The sequence below is a fragment of the Meles meles genome, chromosome 2 (assembly GCF_922984935.1).
Source record: "Meles meles chromosome 2, mMelMel3.1 paternal haplotype, whole genome shotgun sequence".
Classification (NCBI taxonomy): domain Eukaryota; kingdom Metazoa; phylum Chordata; class Mammalia; order Carnivora; family Mustelidae; genus Meles; species Meles meles.
The window spans coordinates 128,737,401-128,760,087 of record NC_060067.1 but is presented as its reverse complement, the minus strand read 5'-3'; the positions used below and the strand labels follow the sequence as shown (position 1 = coordinate 128,760,087).

Genomic DNA, 22,687 nt, shown 5'->3' with positions numbered 1-22,687 from the left:
AAATAAATAAGTAGAATGAATGAGTGAATGAATGATGAAAGAAAGGAAAGGAAGAAAGAAGAGAAGAAAAAAAGAAAAGAAAATTCATAGGGGGTCCTTGCTGACTTGGTTAGTGGAGCAGGTAACTTGATCTTGGGCTCATGAGTTTGAGCCCCACATTGGAGGGAGAGATGACTTAAAAAAGAAAATTTATGTTTGAGGCCTCTTAGCTAGGATGTATTTAAAGGCATGTCACACTTAATGTGACCAGTTTAAAATGTTTAGGTTCCAAAAAAATCTGTCACAAATTGAACATAAACATTAATAATTACACTTTTTTTTTTACAAGGATGTCTGCCATTCATGCCCTTCTTGCCATGCCAGACTTTTATTGACTATTGTATTCTCCCTTCTTAGCAGAGCACCTGGCACATAGTAAGCACTCCAAAGTTTCCTGAATTTAAGTGAATGAGTGAGTGATAAGTAGTATATTTCACAAGAGCTCTGGTGGCAGATGTTTCTGTGATAGCCAACAGCACAGCCATAAGTAGCACTAGCTGGAAAAATGCCTGCCTCTGGATTCTTTTGTGGTGAAACCAGAGTCCTAGAGCCTGAAGCTGGGGAGCGGCAGCCCCGTGCCCAATATGGATGTTAATCCTGGGAAAACCCATAGTGGTTTGCCTGAGAAATATTGCTACCATCAAGATGGGAAATTGATGCTTATGTGGGAACTAAAATGTAAAAGTGAGACAGAAAAAAAGATTCAGCTCATATAAAGTAATAAAAAAATGTCCCGATTCCCACCATTAACACTGTTAATTAATTGCATTACCCATTTCTTAGTGTAGCATCATGATGTCAATACCTAAATTTTTATCATGCCTTTCAAATTACATAGTACTGTCACATGCACTAACATGGTTATTTTAATAGGTAATTATGATTTTTAAAAATCTTAATTAACAGTGCAAATTCCTGTATTTACTTCTTGAAGTTATTATTTTTATTTAGAAAATTTGGGGTGGGTAGGATTGGCAAAGCACAAAGCAGCAGGTCCTGGTGGCCAGTGTAGGCTGAAAATTCTCTTTGTATTATTAGTATTTGACTATTTGGACTCTATCCTACTAAATTCACAGAGTTTCAAGATTGGAAGAAACTTTTAAATTAGTTTTGCATATCTTCCATCTGATTCACAATCCCTTTGCTTCCCAAACAAAATGACTTTGTGCCTTTGGCCCAAAACTCATGAATTCATTATCTTTCAGCTGTTGAGACCATTTTTAACCAATATTGTTTTTTAGAAATTTCTTTCTTGTATTAAGCAAAAATCTTTCTACTCGTAACTCCCTCTTACTGGTCCTAACCTTTCCTTTGAAACTGAATGCAGTGATTTTAATGACTTTTTCCATCACTGGTAATATGTGACCACTTATTACCTTGTAAAAGTATGTTTATGCACATCATCTTATTAGAACGTCAGAACAACCCGGTAAATTATCTTTGGCTTATAAATACTCTGAAACATAGAGAAAATAAGTGATTTGCTAGTGATCACAGCCACAAATAATAAATAATGGATCCAGGCCCATGCCCAGATCTTCTGATTCAAAATTGCAAAATTTTTTCCATGATACCGTGTTGTCTCAGTATATCCCTTCCAGTTTTAAGTGATGTCCCATAATTTTTTTACTACCTCAGACTATACTCCTCAGTTTCTTCAGTTTCTTAGCTTTGTCAGCCATTCCGCAAGTGGCCTAATTTTCAGTAAGAACAACATTAGTAGTTCTTAACCAGGCATGCGCCGGTGCACATGTACATAGATGCCTGGGGGGGGGGGGGGGCTCGGACAACATTCATGGCCTTCTGCTGGTTATATACATTGAGTAGTTTTTCAATTATAGCCAGTCATTGCTCCCCCATTCCATATAGATACGTCTGGTTTTTCTGAGTCTCTTGTCTTAGTAAAATTTTATGAAAATATTTTTAAAACCAAATGCGTACATTATTTAACATTTCGGAGTGAATAGTGGTCAACTCAAGAATTATGGGTCTCATCCTCATTTTGTACGTGACTGTTTACTGAAATCAGAAAAATGATTCTCGGGCCCCTGAGGGGCTCAATCGGTTAAGCAGCTGACTCCGACTCAGGTCATAATCCCGAGGTCCTGGGTTCAAGTCCTGAATTGGGTTCCCTGCTCAGAGGGGAACCTGCTTCTCCCTCTGCCTCTGCACCGCACCTTCCCCCCAGCTTGCTCTCTCTCTGTCTCTCTCTGTCAAATAAATAAATAAAATCTTAAAAAAAAAAAAAAAAAAGGAAAAGAAAAACGATTCTCTGGGCAGCTGTTAAAGATTCATAAGTTTTCCTGTCTACACTCTGTGTTTGGTTAAAGGGAAAACCTCACATCTTACCAGCTTCATTCACTTTGGCTAGCACAGGAATAAATGCTTTCAGGTTGGAGCGGTGGACTCAGAAAAACACGTGTATTTCCAAAGTTCATTGAGAAGCTGTCTTACGCTGTTGGTACAGGATTATACCATGCTCTGACTATCAAAGGAAGAGGTTAGTTAGCTCAGTGTCAACAATTATATAATCCTATACTTTAAACCCCCAAACAAAACTAACCACTTCCTAGATTGTGAACAGCAGTAGCACAGGCTGAAACCACAGCTGATCCAAGCGTCTAAAAACTACAGTTTCACTGGTACTAGTATATAATTATTTCCATATATTCTGCATAAAATCATCAGAAGCCAGAAACTGTTTCCACATCAGTGAATAGGAAGGGCATTTAGAAAGATGAATTAGTTTAAAGTACCCATGTGTGAGAAACAGAAAATAAAACTGGTATCAGACTCACTGCATGAATATTCATACTCAGACTTAAATAAGTGGCGTTAAAGCTGATATGTCTGAAGCTACATGGCTTAAGCTGAACGTTACAAGTTCCTTGTGCAATTAATACTTTTAACCAAATGCTCTTCTTTTAAGCTAATTAGTTAGAAAGATGATTAAAATTAGAATTTTAATTTTAGCATTTTTTTTTCACATTGACTAAGAAGTAACATATTGAATTCACTGAGATGACTAAATTACTCAAGTGCTTCATTCAAGTAGAGATTTGGGGCCTGGGTGGGTTTCTGATAATTAAATTTACCCTTTTTATAACATTTTTTATATCACTCTGTCTTTAAAAATCTCTAAAACTAGATGAGTATAGACTTTGGTTGAATCTCCCATAGTCAGGTTCTTACAGGTCCTCAGATATAGCATTCTGGAAGTCCTCATTAATCTCAGGACACATCCGACGTTCTAGTGATTGTCTGTGGACATGCTTCCCTGAGCTCACCATGTCTTTGTCTTCCTTTGTGTTCAGTGTTTGCTCTGGGCTGTTCTCTGCCCCCATTACCATAGCATTTGCCTACTGTGACTCCTTCTTTGTGGGTATCCTCACCTGAGATTTTTGACAAGCACACCTGATTTAAGAAACTTCTGGAAATATCCAACCACAAAGTTACACCCCCACACCATGAACGGTGTCCACGAATAAAATTCTGTTGTCCTTTGAACTGAAATCACTTTTATTTTATATTCAAATGTTCAGTAGTGCTAATGGACAATCATCCTATGGTTTCTCTGCCCATGCTCTCTCCCATTCTCCACAACTGCCATTTTAGAGTTTATTCTCTCTTCAGACCTCTAGCACCATCTCTCCAGTCCTCACTCTCAGATGAAAATTTTGCTTCCTGCTTCATAAAAACACAGGCAATCAGAAGAGGACTTTCAACAGCTCTCCCCATGCTCTTTACCCATCTATCTCATCTCTGCCTTGACACCTGGCCTTCCTGTGACCTGGGTGAACCTTGGGGAATCGGGGTGTCTGCCCAATTGCATACCTTCCATATCTTCTTGTGTCCTTCTCCTTAAGGAGCGCACCTGCATGCTTCTCTCTCTGTCTCTCTCTCTCCTTCTCAGGCTCTCCCCCCTTCCCCTTTCTTTTCCTTGCACGTGCACATGCGCACTTTTTTTTTTTTTTTTTTTTTTTTTTTACTTCCTATTGGTTCATTCCCCTCAGCATACAAACATGCTACTCACTCTCTCATTTCATCTCATCTCCTAGGAATGCATATTGCCAAGTCCAGTGGAAAGTTCTCCGTCCACCTCTTCTCAGACCTGTCATCAGCGTATGACCCAGCTGATTCTCATTTCCTTCTGCTGAACACTTTTTCACCTGTTTCTCAGCTCATCACACTCTCCATTTTCCTCCTGCCTCACTGACTTCTTCTCAGTCCCCTTTACTGGTTCCTGCTGCTCCCTCTGACCTGGGGTTGTGGGAGCATCCATAGGGTCACTCCCTTTTTGAATCAAGACCGCTTTATCTGGACTGAGAAACCATGGTACTCACCTCTTCCTCATCAACTCCCACTCACTCATTTGGTAATCTCATCCAATGTCATGGCTTTTGTGCTGTCTGTAAGCCACTGGTTCCCAAATTTATGTGGCCGGCCCCAATATCTAACCTAAACTCTCTTATATATCTGGCTGCCTCCTCAACCATTCCATTTGCATTATTGAAACTACATCCTAAGTGCCTCGTTATTTCCACTTTTGCCTTCCTGTAGTCTCTTTTCAGCACAGCAGTGTGATCCACTACAACCGTAAGTCAGATAATGTCACTACTTTGTTTGAAACTCTCCCATGGGTCTGTTCTAGGGTTGCCAAAATTAGCAAATAAAAATATAGGATGCCCAGTTAAATTTTCATTTCAATGCGTAAGAATGAATGCGTTAACTTTTGAGTCACACTTATACCAAAAAAACCATTTGTTGTTTATCTGAAACTCAGCTGTAACTGGGCATCCTGTATTTGATCTGGCAACTCACCTCCAGCTTTCCCAGAGAAAATTCTGAATCCTTACCGTGACCTTCAAGGTCCTTTATTATTGGGCTCCCTGCTGTCTCTGACCTCTAATCTGGCCACAGTGTCCCTTCCCTGCTGATCCTGGAATAGACCAGACGTGTTTCCTACCTCCGATTATTTGCCCTGCCACTCCGTATACTAGGATGATCTTCCTGGTGACTTAAACTCCATCCTTGTGACTTACCTCTAGCCTCCTGTAAGTTTTGCTTCAATGTTACCTTCTTACTGGAACCATCTCTGCCTCTCTCATTCCCTTCCAGCTTTCCTTTTTTTCTATAGTACATCGCACCATCCGGTGTTGTTTCATTTATTGTATTTATGGTCTGTTTCTCTCCAGTAGAATATCTGCTTCCTAAAGGCAGATATATTTATTGATTTTGTTCGTTGCTATATCCTCAGCATCTGGCATAGTGTTTGATCCATATTAGGTGCTCAGTAGGTCAAATAATTGAATGAACTTATAGATCACGTGAATGACCCTTGGATAATTAAGAACCTACTAGTATGGATGTACCTGTTTATCTATAGGGTAACAGAGTTTCACATGTTTCATCCCCTTAATATCCTATGTAAACCAGCTAAAGCAATGAGGATTTTTAGAAAACAAGGTAGGGGCAAGGAGAATAAGGATGACCCCAGAGCATCAGGCATTTAGGGCAAAGGGCGACAGAGTACAGGGGTAGGGTAAAAAAGCAAAACAAAAAAATATGGAAAGATTCCTAAAAACTGACCTTGGACTTTGCATCTCCTGAGTATTCTAGCCCTCCCGATCCATGCATTACATTCCTCATACAGAAAACAGTTATTTTAAAAATCCATTTAGTTGATTCTGATTGTTGGGATTTTACCGTCTTTAAATATGGGAATGTTATACTTTTTAGAATCAAAGCTTGATCTCACTTGTACTGACAAAGCTGTCAGCTTTCTTTCCTAATGCTGGCTGCTCCCTTTCAAACATAGCCAGCCAGTAGGTGCCCTGCATATCACAATGACATCGGAGGAGTCTATTTTTAGATGTTTGTTAACCTTAAATTAGGGAACAATGAACTAGATGTTAAGCTAGTTGTTCTTCAGTCTTTTTGTGTAATTCAAATGCAGAATGTAAAGCATCTTGTTGCATTATGGTTTAGCTCAGAGGTAATTATATCACTAAGCTGTTAAGGCTCATTTCTGCCTTGTTCCAATGTATACTAAAATTATTGACAGTGTAATGGCCATTGTATATACATGTGTACATGAAAATCACTTATTTAACTATCTTTCTTTGATGAACATTTAAGTTCTTTATTTTATTTTTACTCTCCTCTATTAGCAATGCTCCCCTCAATATCCCTAGATTGTGACTCTGATTATATTCTTAAGGTAAAATTCTAAATAGAAAATTATAAAAATCATAGAAAAAGGGCATTTTTAAGGCTTGTGGAAAATATTGTCAGGTTCTTTTTCAGAAATGCTGTGACATTTTACTCTCCCATGCAGTTTATGAAGACGACGTTCTTGCCCTCTCTTTACCTGCAGTGATATTAACCCTCCTCTGTCTTCAAATTTCTTTTCTCGTTCTCTTCACTAGACCTCTTCTTTACTGATTGCAGATGTACACAGATTCTCCCTTTATTATGTTAAATCTTTTTGGAATCTTCCTTCCCCTAAACCCATGAATCTGTCTGCTTTTTTTCTCACTGCCAAGCTTAATAAAGTTAATGTTCTATTCACTTTCTCCACTTATATGGCTCCTTTTTCTGAACGGCTGTCTTTCTTCCTTGCCTGCTTCAGTAAAACTTCTCTCTACCTGAGGGTACAGAAGACCACCCATTTAATAACCACCTTGGCTTATGTGTATCCCTCTTCCTTCTTGAACTTTCCATCACTTTGATGTTGCTATCCATCCCCGCTTCTCAAAACTGCCCTCCCCTTTGGCTGCAGGATGGCTAATGCCTCCTGGGCCTGCAGGGTCCCTCCTAGCTCCTTCGGCTGCTCTATTTCAGACACGGGTGTCGGGCCCCTGAGCCTTAGCCTGCCATCCGAATCATGAGAATCCCAGTTTCCTCTCTCTGGTTATCTTCTCTTCTCATTTTGTTTGTTCTCTTATTCTGTGGCTCAGACTAACGTTAAATGTGTCAGTGACTGTAGATCCCTATCCCTAGCCAGTCCTTAGTGTTTAATGCCGTGGAATTGCTGCTGTCCTTTGGATGCCAGTACTCCACAGCTCCTCTACCTAAAATGACCCCACCTGAAACTTTTCCTTCTTTTACCCTTCCCTATTTTGTCCATGCGGACGATTATGTCACTCAGCTCGCTGTCTCAAGCTAGAAATAGATAATATCTTACTGGATTCTTCCTTTCCTTACTCTCTATGCCATCAGCTACCAGTTTCTGTTGATTCTACCAGTCACAGACTTTGACACCCTTTCCTTCATTTCTTGTCCTCAGTGGTGCTCATCAGATTATAAACCATCCTTTAAAAATTTTTTTTTCATTCACATATTTTTTTTCTGCCAGATTTTAAAAGCTACTAGGGATCAAAGTTATCCAAGAGATGTAAGACTTATCTTCTGCTCTGAAATCCGTTCTGGGCAAGCAGGAGAGAGATGTGTAATAATTTCAGTTCAGTGTCTGGGAGATGTGAAAGAGGATGAGGAAAAAGGCAACCAGTTTAGCAGCGGTGGTACAGAGAGAAAAGTGCGGCTAGTGAGAGCCTCCTGGAGGAGTTGAATCTTTACTGGTCCATCACCATTAACCAAATGAAGGGAAGTAGGTAATTCCTAACAAAGGGAAAAAGCATGGGCAGAGGTTCCCATTCGCAAGCCTTACTTATGACTTCCACTAGAGTCTTCACACCCTTTAACCCCACTCTTGACAGAGAAGAGAAGTAGAAAGCCAAAAATAGAAACTTTTTTGTATTCCACCTTTCTTCAGATTGCTTTAGATTCTCCTGCTGCTTGGTGATTAGATCGAAATTCCATAGCTTGCCGAACACAAAGGCTTCCTAAGCAATCATAGACCCTTGCTTGCCTCCGCAGCCTCCCACCCCAGCATCCTCTCCTCACCCCACAAGGGACAGTGCTTCAGCCCTGTTTTTTCTCTGCCTTTCCACCCAGCAACATTCTTTCTCCCAGCTCAGGCTCATTGTAAATACCAGAAGTGCTTCCTTCTCATCTGTATAAGTCCTTTCTTATTCTCCGAGCTCTACATTAACTTTAACCTCTTCTTTGTAGCCTCCCTTTAATTTTTCCAGGTGGAATGAAGTGCCCTTGTGGCACTTAGTCTTTGACCCCCATGGTAGTCTTTACCCAAGGGACACCGGTATATCCATCAAGGGTAAGAATAGCACGATGGCGATTTATCTTCATCACCTCAGTGCCCGCACAGATTAGTCCGTGAGATGATATCACTTGTATCTGTCGCCGATTCTGAAGTCCTGTCTTGCTTATACCAACAGAATATATCAACTTTTCTGGTGTGTTTGGGGATGACGGCACCAACTCTTCACAAGCGTACTCTACAATCTTTTTGGCCTCGGGCCATTTCTTTTCACTTTGCCCAGAATTCTGACCACGTGACTCAATTTCATCTTAGTGTAGTGACCAATGTGACAGGACATCAGGAAAGAACATAAAATTATTTACACGTTCCTTTTTTGGAGGCGTTCAGATGTAGGGGTGAGCTTTGAAGACTTTATGGCCTAATAGAATATCACAGAGTGATTAAAAATGTAAAAGCAAATGACTAGGCACTTGATGAGATCATTAGAATCCATATTTTCCTCCGTCATGGAGGTGAGTACTCACTGTCGAATAATCACTTTGAAGGAGTTTGTTTTCATGCAGTCTCACACACTGTAGTTAACAGTCACACAGTAGGCCCGACTAGTGAAATCCTGTATTTTTGTTGGGGTTTTATTTGTTTAATTTCACTTAAAGACTTTATAGGCAAGGAAGAAGGATTCGGAAAACTGAAATTAGAGATGTGAGCTGAGGATATTATTATATTTATCTTTGTTAAGTTCCTCAGCCTAGAGCTGTTCATGGCCCTAAACATACCTAGACTTGTATTTCCCGAATTTGCTGTTGTGAAATGCCTGTTTCTCCCCTGAGAAGAGCAACTGAATATAAATCGGCTTTAACAGAGAAAGAAGTTTGAACAAGGATTTCCCCCCTGGGGCAGGACAAGCTCTGATTTGCCATGTCAGTGTTAAAAGAATGTTGGGTGGGGATATCACTGAACGTTGACTAAATAGGTAATGTCACTCCATACAGCACAAACCAGCATAACTTACGAACTAAATTTTTTAAAATAATTATATTTAAAATAAAATAATCAATGGACTATACAATAAAAATGTGTATGGGAATACCTACTATGTATACTACCTACTACGTATAATGCTCAATTTTTATGAAAATTTTAAATTGCACTGTTTACTTAATCCTTAAAACAATTTTCTAAGGGAGGTGATAGTGTCTCTGCTTTGAACATTATTCCCTACAGACACACAACGCATAGCTAAGGTGTTCAGCATGTAATTTACAGAAACACCCAGTTTTCTTTGGCTGGTGGGCCTGGCTGTCCTTCTCTGAAGAGAACATAGTCTGCATCATCTGCATTCTGTAGGACAATTCCTGAGTGCCTTCTGACCAGATAGAATGTTCTCCATGGCAGGATGAATGGCAACTTTCAGAAGGCCTAACAGGTTAAGAGAGGTTTGTAAAATCCATACAGACTTCTATCAGGTTTTACTGTTGCATAAGCAATAGAATGTTTAAAATAAAAGCCGTGATTGAAAAGTATGAAGTTGAAAAGCAGATATTTATTTCTAGAAAAATGAATAATAATGTAATGTCTCCCATTTGTGGTAGAACATGTAAATCTCTGTTATGTAATTCAGGTAACAAAGCGGAACAGGAAGGCCAGTTAAATTATTGCAGATGGTAGCTTGGATTATAAAATGGTAGCTGTGGAGGCTGCAAAAATTGGTCATATTCTACACTTAGTCAGAAGGTAGAACCAAGATAATTTGATGGGGGGGGGGGCACCTGGGTGGCTCAGTGGGTTAAACCTCTGTCTTCGGCTCAGGTCATGATCTCAGGGTCCTGGGATCGAGCCCTGCATCGGGCTCTCTGCTCAGCAGGGAGTCTGCTTCCCTCTCTCTCTGCTTCCCTCTCTCTCTGCCTGCCTCTCTGCCTACTTGTGCTCTCTATCTGTCAAATAACTAAAAAATCTTTAAAAAAAAAAAAAAGATAATTTGATGTGGGATGTAGGGTATAAGCAAAGGAGTGGCTCGAAGGATGACTCCCGATGATGGAGTTGCCGTTTGCTGTGATAGCAAAAAGGTGCAGGTTAGAAATAGGGATTTGATGGTAGTCAGCATGTAAATCACACGTAATGCTTTGAAACCATGTGAGATCACTGCAGGAAAGAACATACACAAAATAGAAATGGTCTGAGCAATGAGCCTTAGAACACTCCAGCATGTGGAGGCTGGGTGATTGAGGGGAGCCAGAAAACAGAGCTAAGGAAAAGCATCTGTTGGGGTAGGAAAAAAAACTTGCAAAGCTACTTGTACATTAGGATGAAGACTGAGAAAATGGACCGTTGGATTCAAGCTGGTGTGTGGAGTGGGCGGGGGTGGGGGTGGTCATTGATGACCTTTCAACTTTACATACCTGTGAACTACTCCCTTTAGGTTATCTAATTGTCCCCCCACAGCCTTTTTTTTTTTTTTTAATCACTGTCTCCAGTTTCAGCTAGTTGCTACCACTCTTCTTGTCAGGAGATTTTGGGTTTTTTTTTAAAGATTTTTTTATTAAAGAGAGAAAACATGAGGTAGGGGGTAGAGGTGGGGAGCCACACAGGGAGCAGGGAGCCCAACATGGAACTCAATCCCAGGACCCAGAGATTGTGACCTGAGCTGAAGGCAGATGCTTAACCCACTAGGCCCCCAGGCGCCCCTGTCAAGAAATGTTTAAAATGCATAACTCTGTGCCATTGTTTCTTACTCAAGAAAGGTCTTCCATTCATACAAAATTCAAATGAAGTTAAGGGTCTTTTCTGACTATTAAACTTATTGAACACAGATTTGAAAATATCTACCAACATAAAACATCATTTCTCAGATCTTCACAAAGCATCCTGAAAGTTTCCCTTATTGGCTATTGAACAATACATTGGATATTGAACTGTAAGAGAAACTTCTGTAAGAAAGAGTCTTAGGGATTTGGGGTTGAGGTGGACATTAATTCAAGTGTTTCAGAGAAGGTGTGTTTTTCTTCTAACCGGTCTTAGTTTACGTTCTCTTTCATTTGGAGTTTCTTACTGTTGATCATTTCTCGAATACTGTAATAAGGCAAATTTACAAGCATCCAATGTAATAAGATTAGAAAAAAAGTCATATGAGGCTTTGTTGTCAAACACTTGCAGCTGCTCAATGTTGTTTCAGCTTTTTATGGGCCATCCCAGTTTTTTGATTCAGAGGAATAATTTTTAAACTCTTAGCAGAAGAAAAAAAAAAAAAAACAGAAGCCCTAATTTTGGCTTTCCACAGATGCCACTGAGGAAAATGTGCTTGGGAGTATGTTATTTAGTTGCCCCATGGGATTCTAGTTTTCAATACAGATTATTACTTCTAATACACAGTTTTACCTGGAGAACTGCCTGTTGACTCTGACTCACCAGCCGGCAATCAGCCTTCCCCCTGGTAAAGGATTGGCTCCTGGGAGACCGCTCCATCTAAGACATTGGCATCAGGGTGAAATTCTTTAATTGGGGTGCCTTCGGGCCACAAACGCGTTAGGTGAGGAGGATTTGAGGGTAACAGTGTCATAATTCATCAATTTAGTCAGATGGTGGTAATTCTCAAGTTTCGTGCTGATAGGAATCAGGCCAATAGCAATTATTTCATCCACTTATTTAGTAAGAAGCCATGCTATGAACATAAACATTACTTTCTTTAAGGCAACACTTTCGGCAAAGCTAGTCCTCTCTTTTTCCATGTCCAAGCCATGCTCCTGCTCAGGGTTTGCCTGCAACCAGGAAGCCCTTGGCATTTGCAGGTCAGTTTCAGGCTTGAGCCTTGAAATCACTGCTTTTAAGTTCTGGATGGTAAACATTTCTCGTTTTTCATACTGGCCCATCGCTACCATTGCTTGTATAGATATGTCAAGTTTTATTCAATTACCATGGTCTTTCAGTAAGAACCTCTCAACATTAAGACCTGATATGACATACAATCGGCCACCTTCCCTAGGATTTCTCACTTAATATATAATCTGCATTACCCACAGAGTATTAAAACATCTGTTCTCAAGGAGGAATGCAAGCATTTGCTTTTCTTTGCAGGTTTAAAAATAATTTAAAAACATGACGAAGATAGCTTTTTTAATGAATTCAGATAACAACTAGGGGAAGGACAAAGAAGCATGTTTAAATGAATTGTTCCAGGGCATTCTTGTGTCTTTAGAGAACCTCCCGTTAGTGGTTCCTGGCAGGCATTTTTTGTCTGCATGCCCTGTCTGCTTCCTAAGCTCTTTAAAAAGTCAGATCTATATACATTGTATCAGCTCGACATTCTATAAATGAGATCAAGCACACCCTGAGGAAGTGATGTAACAAGACTGAGCCAGGTTTTTTTTCTTCTCTTTCAGCACCTGGGTTATTATCTTGTTTTTGTTTTTCATGACTGCAACAGTCATAAAACCTAATCAGCTTTCCTAACCCTTCTGTTAGGTATGAATGAAGTGAAAGACTCCTTATCAGTTTGAAATGTACTGTATGCAGTTGACTAAAAGCTGCAACAGAAATCTTTACAGGCCCTAAAAGTTTTGCAAGGTTGCTACGCTACTCAGAGTAAACATTTGTATGTGTGTATTCGTCCAGGGAAGATTCATGGTAAATGTTGTATTTTTGAAATTACACTTGCCACAAAAATCCTAATAAAAAGACAAGCTCTGGTTTTTTAGAGATACGTAACTATTTGTTGTGAAATTATAAGCAACTCAGATGGTACTATTCCAAACAGGAAGTCAGCTTTTCTTTTTCTAAAAAAGGAAAAGATGATAAATAATGCATAAAATATTTAAAGTGGCCGTAATAAAATGCAAAGATACCAAAATGTTGATTTTTTCCTAAAGTTAACACTGGAGAAGTCAAGAGGGAACTCCTTCTTGCAGCCAAACTTGCTGTGTTGAGCTGGTAACACTATTCTCAGATGGCCATTACTTGGTATGAACACAGGGACTACCACTTATTTTTCAACAACCAAGTAGAAATATATTTATTTTTCAGTACTCCTTCACATTAAATTCACTTTTCACGCTGAGTGCATGCTCACCAGGATTTTTGTGATACAATTGAGTTACTTATGTGATTCACAGGAGCAAATTCTCCGTGTGGCTTTGCTTTGTCAAGGGAAAAATCACTCTTAGAATAAGGAGGGGGAGAAGCTCTCCTAGAGAGGGAATACTTGGCTTATAAAGGTTAAACTTCACCAGGGCAAGCATTTTGGTCTGTTTTGTTTCCAGTGCCCATCTCATAAGTTTTGAATAAACGTGAAATGATTTAATGGATATAGTATAAAATTCATCTTCGTTGGCAGCTCGATAGGTGGTGAGAAGGCGATGATGATACCATGCTCTCCTTCGCCAGGGCTGCTCTTCCAAAATACCACAGAATGGTGGCTTACACAACAGAACTTATTTTCTCCCTGTTCTTGAGTCTAGAAGTTCCAGATCAAGGTATCAATGGGATTCGTTTCCTCTAAGGTCTTTCTCTTTGGCATACAGCTAGCCATCTTCCCCCTGTGGTCTTTCTTCTGAGTGTGTCTATAAGCAATTTCCTCCTCCTCAAAGGACCAGCCATACTGGATTAGGCTCCTCCCAAATGATCTCATTTTAACTGAATTACCTCTTTAAAGACCCCGCCTCTGAACTCAGTCTTGTTCTGAGGTACTGAAGGTTATGGCTTCAACATATGGATTTTAAAGGGACACAATTCAGCTCACAACACAGCACGTATCTATATGTATTTGAAAACATGCTGATATCAATTCTCTAAACGTGAACCTGTTTCCTTCTGATTTTTAGAGCCACACAGCTTCCTTTCATAAGCTAGATACATATGCCTTTATAGGGACATTTGGATTCTTAAAAAGTAGGGTAAACTTGTATGCACTTCAGAATAGGAAAAAAAATGTCAAATTATGTTAGCTGTAGAATAGGGCAGTATCTCCCAAAATTTACAGATAATCTAAAACAACAAGGAAAAATTTTTAAAAAAATAGAGTTCCTCCCCATCACATATTTACTAAGGAGTGTGTTTTGTTTTTGCAGCTTTCCAAAATTTTGCTGAAGCAGTACTGGACTCTTTTTTTTTTTTTTAATTTTTTCCTCTTCTCTTTTTAAATCAAGATATAATTGGCATATAATGTGTGAATGTAAGTTGTACCATGTGTCAATTTCATACATTTATATACTGCAGCATGATTACCACCATACCATCAGCTAACATTTACATCACATGATTCTGTTTTTGTAATGAGAACATTTAAGATCTCTTAACATCTTTGAAGTATATTGTACAGTATTGTTGACTATAATCACAATGTTATGTATTCTCCAACACTTATTAATTTTTAACTGCAAGTATGTACCGTTTCACCAACTCTCCCAAACCACACTCCTCCTCACCACCCCTGCTAACTGCCATTCTATTCTGTTTCTACAAGTTCAGCTTTTTGAGATTCTGGAAGTAAAATCATACAGTACTTGTCTTTCTTTCTCTGACTTACTTCACATAGTACAATGCCCTCAGGTTCCATCCATGTTGTCAAAATTTCAGAATTTTCTTCTTTCTCATGGCTGAATAATATTCCATTGTAGATATACACCACATCTTCATTACCCATTCATCCAGTGATAGATGATTGTTTCCATATCTTGGCTATTGTGAATAATGCTGCAATAAACATAGGATAACTATTTTTTGATATCCTGTTTTCATTCCTTTGTATATAAATCCAGAAATGGGATTGCAGATGATATGGTAGTTCTCTTTTTAATTTTGTACAGAACCTCCATTTTGTTTTCCATAATGGCTGAGCAAATTTACATTCCCACAACAGTGCCTAAGGATTTTTTGGAAATAATACCAAAAGTGACAAAAGCAAAAATCTTCCAGTGGAGTCATATCAAAATAAAAAGCTTTGCACATCAAAGAACCAGTCAACCAAATGAATAGGCAACCTGTGTAATGGAACAGAACATTTGCAAACCATATGTCAGATAAAGGGTTCATATCCAAAATACATCAAGAACTCATACAGTTAAAAAAAAAAAAAAAGAACTCATACAGTTCAATAACCAAACCAAACAAACAAACTGATTTTTAAAAAATGGGCAGAGGATCTCAATAGACATAGTTTTTTTCAAAGCAGACATCCAAATGACTAACAGTACATGAAAAGATGCCCAACATAACTCATCATCAGGAAAACAGAAATCAAAACCATGATGAGGTATCACACTGGTTAGAATGGCTGTCAAGAGGACAGGGGATGAGTGTTGGCAAGGATGTGGAGAAAATGAATCCTCTCATATCTGACAATTATATAGAATTCTTAAATTTGAAACCTGGAAAGAAACTTAAAGGTAACTGAGTTTAGCAAATGTTGCTCTACGGATCAGGAAACTGAGGCTCAGAGGGGTTATCATGTCTGCCCCAATGCTCTTCCCTAAATCTGAGCAGCTCCAGGATTAGAGTCTAGACACTCACCCTTGATGAGGGCTCTTCTCCCATGTCATACTGTCATTCAGAATGATTTTCGCCAAGAATTGTAGAAGACCTCATTTATGTCTAGGACCCTTCTTAGTACATGACCTTGATATTTTAAAAATGCATTATCTGACAGGTCACTTCACTGCATAGAGATTTCAGATCTCCTCCTGCCCTTTCACCATCTGTCCCTTCAAGTGACATACCTGAACATCTAGGCTGGAACTAGACAGCCACCAGGTTGTCACTGCCACCCTGCACGTAATGGCAGAATTTTTTTTTTTTCCTGGCCCACTAAGGGTGTTGATTTCGTTTACGTGACAGAACACCAGGAAACTGTGCCTTCCATTACTGACCATTATCATCCACCAAGTAGCCTTAGGGCAACCCATAACTTAGTAATAAGTATCTCTTTTCATGGTGAATAGAAGAGAGAGGAAGTGGAGAATGTGCAGATCCAATTCAACCCAAGGCACTTAGCCCAGCGTAAGTATTTTTAAATGCAAAAGATATTGTTGGAATTCTTTAGACACTCAATTTCAGAGAAAGAGCTATGACTTCAACTAAAAGTAGTTTTTGGTTAGAGGAAAAATTAAAACTTAAAAATATCAGAGGGCATTTTCCCCCCTCTGACTTCTTTTTTCCATTGCTCCCCCTTTTCTCTGAGAATCCCTTTAGAGGTCTTAGAAAAGCAGAAGTACAAACATTAACAGCTTGGTGGTTCCCTGAACCAGTGGGCGTGGTTAAGAGTCATGAGAAAGCCCTTAAATGAAAGCACTGCTTTCTCTTAGAAAGATTGATTCTTAGAATCCAGGGGAAGCAAGCTGGTTATCCCCTCCAGTTTTGGGGTGGGGACTGCTGTGTGTGTGTGTGTGTGTGTGTGTGTGTGTGTATGCATGTATGTGTGTGTTGTTACCTTTTTTAAAAACATCTTATTTCAATTTAAATATTTAGAAACTTGTAAGTTTATGGTGTAGACCAATATACGCATGCGGTAATGTATGCTAAATTGTGTTCTTCCAATCTTTGTCCTTTCAGGAGATTGATATTCTAATATTTCACTGAATCCAAGGTGTGTGTATTTTGTTTGTTCCCTATTACAGGCTTATTTTGTTTTGCTTTCTTTTGTATAAATACTTTGAACTTTTAGCTCAGCAATGTTGGTCTCAGTTGGAACTTCTCATTGCTTCAATAGTAACGCTCTATGCAGAGACTCTCAAAGAAATGTGGAAACAAAATAAGTCAACCCCTATTTGGATTATAGTCTAATTGAAAATAGCTTAAATAACAATTTAATATCATACCTAAAATATACATCTGCACTCTGACATTTTAATGAAGAATATATTTTTGTTTTAGCTTTCTACGTTTACTCTCGGTGTGCAGATCATGACACATTTGATTTGTTTTATATCGTCATAGTCATGAGTAATAACTCAGTTATTCTTTGAGTATTACCGACCCTTCATTTTCACTTTATATAAACATACATTTTGGCCTATCTTTTAAAAATTTGCAAAACATTTGCATTAACCTTTTCACATTATAAATTTAATCAGTATTATCAAATTGGTTGAATTAACAGTGAAAGCTTTTATTAGGTAATTGTTTATTTATATCCATAATATAGTTATCAACTGTAATAGTACTCTCTATCAAAGCAATTTTGTATTTCTTGGACAATTAAAAAAATACTGGGAGTAAATAGAAATATATTACATTTGGTTTCTACTCTAAAAAGTTGAATGGAATAATTGAAAACATCTTAGTGCTAATAATATTTTAGCCAGACTCTTGATATTAGATCTTTACACTAAGAATGAAATCAGCTTTGATCCAAGACTGCCACATTCATTTCTGCTCATTATGTTATATAAAAATGCTTCCCTTCCTGTGGGCAGAGAGGACTCTGCACCCCTAAAGCTATGAGGCCCATGCCTGCCCCACAGAACAGTGGTCCTTTTTTTCTTTTTTTTTTTTTTTTTTGGGTCCACTTTTTAACTGACAGAGCAGCTTCTGCTTTTCAAACCATGTGCCCACGGGATAGCCCAGAAAGGAGATCTTTTTCAAATTGACACAATTGAGATATATGGCCAACGATGGTCTGTTATTAATGAAATTTTCACGGATGAATCATGTTTCGAGAAAGACCGTTATAAATGGCAAAGATTTACCGTCTGGATCACAGGAGGGAGGATTGCATATGGGGGAAGGGGGGCCGTATTTAACATGGATAGAGGAACAAGGTCTGTGATGAGTATGACATGTGCAGTAGTTAGTGAAGAGACTGGATTGATTGGAACAAAATGTGCATGTCTTTGATGAGTAGAGGATTAGAGGGGCAAGTTGAGCAGAGGTCAGATTGTGAGGATCCTGAGTGCAGGGTAAGGAATTTGGATTTTATCCTCCAGATGAGAAATCACTCTAGGCATTTGTCCAGATTCATCACATGATCAGTGATAACTTATTTTAGGTAGATTAACCCAGTGTTATGCAGCAGAGAATAAAAGGAATAAGGAAGGGCTAAAAGCAGATCAACAGAGTTAGCTGCTGCTATAAATAGTACATTGTTTCCAGTATCTGGCCCAGGATCCAAGTAATCAGGATGAAAGGAAGAGCTTACGTGATAGTTATTTAAGTTATTATAACAAATGTTATAACTTTTATTGAATCTCTAAAAGGAACCTATTTTTATAAAAATGTTAAAAATAGGACATGTATGTTAAGTATTTATGTATATTAAATCAGGGCATATTTATATAGCTTGGGGATGTTTTTGTCACTTTCTACATTGTAGGCATTTCTTTTGTTGATAAAAATTCTTAAAGGACCTCATTTTTCATGACTGTACGCCATTTCAGTTTGAGTACAGTGCAAGTAACTATTCCAATATTTTAAGTTTAGATTTGTTATCAACTTTCTATTATTGTAAATACTACTGTAATGAACATGAGTTGACATAAATTTCCTATTCCACGCTCTTCCTCTCCTCTCCTCAGCAAAGTTAGTATTAATAAATAAAGGTAATAAGTAATAAAAAAAATAAGTTGAGCATCTGTTCATGTATTTGTTCCGCCTATTTTGATTTCAGTTCTGATCTACCACTCCCTACCTTTAGTCTGTTTTGTTAAAAGTTGGTGGTTGTGGGGGCACGTTTGCCATTGAACTTTCATTGAAATTATTGCCCATTTGTGACTAAACATTTAAAGTTATGTATTTTAATTTCTTGCTCTATACCTTGGCATTTAGATTATTTTGAATTTCTCTTTATTTCAAACAACACTGTAATGAATATCATTGCACATATTTCCATGTGCACAAATAAAAGTATGTAAACCTCAAAAGTGAATTGCAGAGACAGGGATCATATAAATCTTTTATCTAATATCCTGTGTACATCCATTAAATCAACTGAAGTGGTTGTACCAATTTATGCTCACTTCCGCAGGCGGAATAGAGAAATTCAAATTTACCCACATTCTTGGCAGTCCTTTTCTTTTAAATCCTTGCCAATCTCACATACGTGAGATAGTAATATCTCCTTTTTTGTATGTGAAATAGACCTCACTTTGTTTTGCATTTCTCTGATAACTAATGGATTTTAGCATGCTTTTATATGTCGACTGGACATTCAAGCTACTTGTCTGGAATTTGCCCATTCTCTTTTGAGTTGTTGGGTGTTTTTGTATATGCTGGACACTCGTCCTGTGACAGTCATGTCGTTCCTCAGGCCATTCTCCCAGTGTCTGTCTTTTAATCCTGTTTATCAAAAAAGTATGGGCAAATGTATCAAAGTTATTTTTTATGGTTTGGGTGTTCTCCATCTTGACTAACAAGTTCTTCTCCAACGTGAAAAGCTTTTTTCGTGTGTTTTGTTCTAATTCTTCATGGGTTAATTATTTTATATTAAATTTTTAATTTATCTGACACTCATTTGCTTAACTACCTGGTGATTTTCCAGATGCAGGAAAATAGAAAGTGAAAAATGAAAGAAAAATTGGGTAAATGGTGTTATAATTTCCACTGTAAGTCCCTAATTGAATCATAAAGACGTTTTCTTTTTTATTTAAGCATCAGATATCCACATCCGCCATGGTTTGTGATAATGAAGGTTAATGTCTTTCTCACTGACTGCACAAAGATCTATTGGAATTGATCTACGTGAACTTGCAAAGAAATTAGTTCTGATTTGGGTTGAATACAATTTCACTTCCTTTTGCATTTTCAGCCTCAGTTTACCTTACTTCATGCCTAAGTCCAGAAGAAATGCATTGTCATTTTTTTTTAAGATTTTATTTATTTTTGACAGACGGAGATCACAAATAGGCAGAGAGGCAGGCAGAGAGAGAGAGGGGGAAGCAGGCTCTCCACTGAGCAGAGAGCCCAATGCGGGGCTTGATCCCAGGACCCCGGGATCATGACCTGAGCCGAAGGCAGAGGCTTTAACCCACTGAGCCACACAGGCGCCCCATACATTGCCATTTTTAAAACAGTTAACATAAGATTCATTTTACTTTCAGCAATTCACAGAAGCTGTGAGCCCTTCTGTATTACCGCCTTCAGCTTTGCCACTGGATCTGCTTAATAACGCTGTCACTGCCTTCAGTACCTTGGAAGATCTCATTCGGTATCTTGAACCAGACAGGTGGCAGTTGGACTTGGAAGATCTATATAGGCCAACCTGGCAACTTCTTGGCAAGGCGTTTGTTTTTGGAAGAAAATCCAGAGGTAAGTTTTCTCTTCCGATTAGAACCAACCCCGTTTAATTTTCTTAGCAATTTTAGTGTTTCGGATCCCTCTACCACAGCTTCTGAGGAGTAGAGTTTAAAATTCTTCCATGATATGTGTAAACAGCCCATTGTTGTAACATTTGGGCATATTTACACACTAAATAAGGATGCATACAAAAAGAAGCAATTATAATTCAGGGGGTTTAGAAGATTAAAAGGAATACTTTTGCTGAAAATTCTTGCCATTTCTTTAACTCAAAAATACCATTTTGATGAAGTCCCCTGTTATGTTTCGTGAGAAGCACTGCTTATTCACATTTAATATTTGGGGTGTATTGATTTAGAGATTCAAGAGAGATTACCTTAGCTGCTAACCAGATTTGGGCCTTAGAAAAGGGAGAGAAATAAAAATTGTCACCTACCATGTCTCCGATGGCCAGGGTTATATCAATTTCCATCTCTTAAGCCTATAGACTTCTATAAATAATATGGAAAATAACAGTGGCTCATCATAATATAGAGCTAAGAGTTTCCAAGACAGCATCCAGAGCAAGAAAAGAATGACCGAAGGGTACCCATACCATGATAATTGTTCTCTCTGTAAATTTGCCTCTGAAATGACCACTTGACCCTATAAGCCTATCTCCGTCCAAGAGTAAAAGTGTTGATAACTAAACTTAATTCCATATGATCAAGAGATTGGAAATAACATTAACCGAGTCTTCCCTAAGGTTAGCTAATTTTCCTAGTAACATCAAGTTTGGAAAGTATCCATATCAGACACAAATGAAACAGTAATAGAAATAACTGGCTAATTATAATGGCATCAAAAAATCCATTTCAGGCTCACAGAAACATTGCAGTCCACCCAGGATCACTCTAGAGAATGGAATGACAGTCTGGAGAATTTATATGGAAGGAACAATGTTTAGTTAGGTTGAGCAATTCACAAGGGCAGATTGCACCAGACTTGTTCTTCTAAATCCTGTCAGAAAGAAACCGGATTCCTGCCCTTTCCTGCTAGAGTTGCAGCCCTTCTGGATCAAGAGCTTTAATCTCAGCAGGTCATGTCCAGACTTGCCCAACCACAGTATTTTGCTGTGCCAACAGACGTGGTTTCCTTTCAGCAATATTTGAAATTGGTGTTCAAGTACATGGGCAGCCGAATCCTGTCCAGATGCTGAAAGCTGTTACATATTTATAAGATTTGATCTTGATGAATAACTTGATGAATAACTTACGAACACTTCCCTTCCCTCCCACTTAGGAACAGGAAAACGAAGATCTGCAAGGCTAGCTGAAACCCTTGTGAATGGAGCCTTTGTTAGATTTGAAGTAGATAATCATGTTGATCTGGAAGAGGCAAAGGGAGTAAACCGGGTTCTAAGCTCAGATCTTGTTTTTGACAGCTGATTTCAGGATTCAAGTCTCAAAATCTCCCTCCCAGCCATGCCTTTAGGCCCCGTACCTCTCCACCTGGTGCTCAGTGACGATATGGCCAGAGGCTAGCATATATTTAAAAGCATCCAGCACCGAACCAGATCTTTCAAATATTCATTTAGCACTTTCCAAATTAAAGCCTTTTGCAGTTTGCCAAAACTATCAACTTTTTAAGCATACAGTAAGTGTGAGAAAATCAGTGCATATTTTTGGAACTCTACGTAAACTAAAATGCAGGTGTGGGATAACATCTCTGTAGACAAAACCAACTCCCCTCCCGAGAGTCTTTCTACAAAGGAACAAGGAGTAAAACGTTTAAAAGCTCCTAATTAGACATCGAAATTGATTTTCCACAGAATAAACATATCACAGTGTTACGACATTCATCTTACGGAGACCACCCTCAGATTGAGTTACAGTAATAGAATATCCTTGAGCTGAGTATCTTAAGAGAGTAAGCAACTAACGAAGGAAAATGTACCCATTATTTTTTTTTTCAGTCCGCATTAGCTTTTTTAGTGGAACTTGCAATATTGGTGAATCTGAACAAGAAAATCTGCATTAGGAAAACGACCTTAATGGGTGCCTTACTCAAAATCTTCATTCTTTAGAAAGACAAACTAATACATGTCTTAGGAAGTAGTTACAGAAAAGAAATAAAGAACCCAAACACTGATTTTTATTTTTCAGATATTTTACACAGGAAACCACCATAAGACTATAATTAGGTTATGAAAAAAATATGTGTTGGACATGATCTTTCTTTCTCTTTTTTGATTTTTTTTTTCATTTTTCTTATGCAGAAGTTTTGTACAATTTTTGGAGAATTTGTAACATCAAATTATAGTCACATTCC

The 22,687-nt window shown here is 38.4% G+C and overlaps 1 protein-coding gene across 1 annotated transcript in view; it reads left to right on the top strand.

Annotated features, from left to right (window-relative positions):
• Window positions 1–22,687, top strand: part of PDGFC (platelet derived growth factor C) — a 198,510-nt gene that overhangs the window by 163,697 nt on the left and 12,126 nt on the right. Inside the window, exon 4 of the mRNA XM_045998168.1 lies at window positions 20,182–20,389. Within this exon, the coding sequence (XP_045854124.1) occupies window positions 20,182–20,389 (208 nt within the window). The remainder of the gene's footprint in view (window positions 1–20,181; window positions 20,390–22,687) is intronic.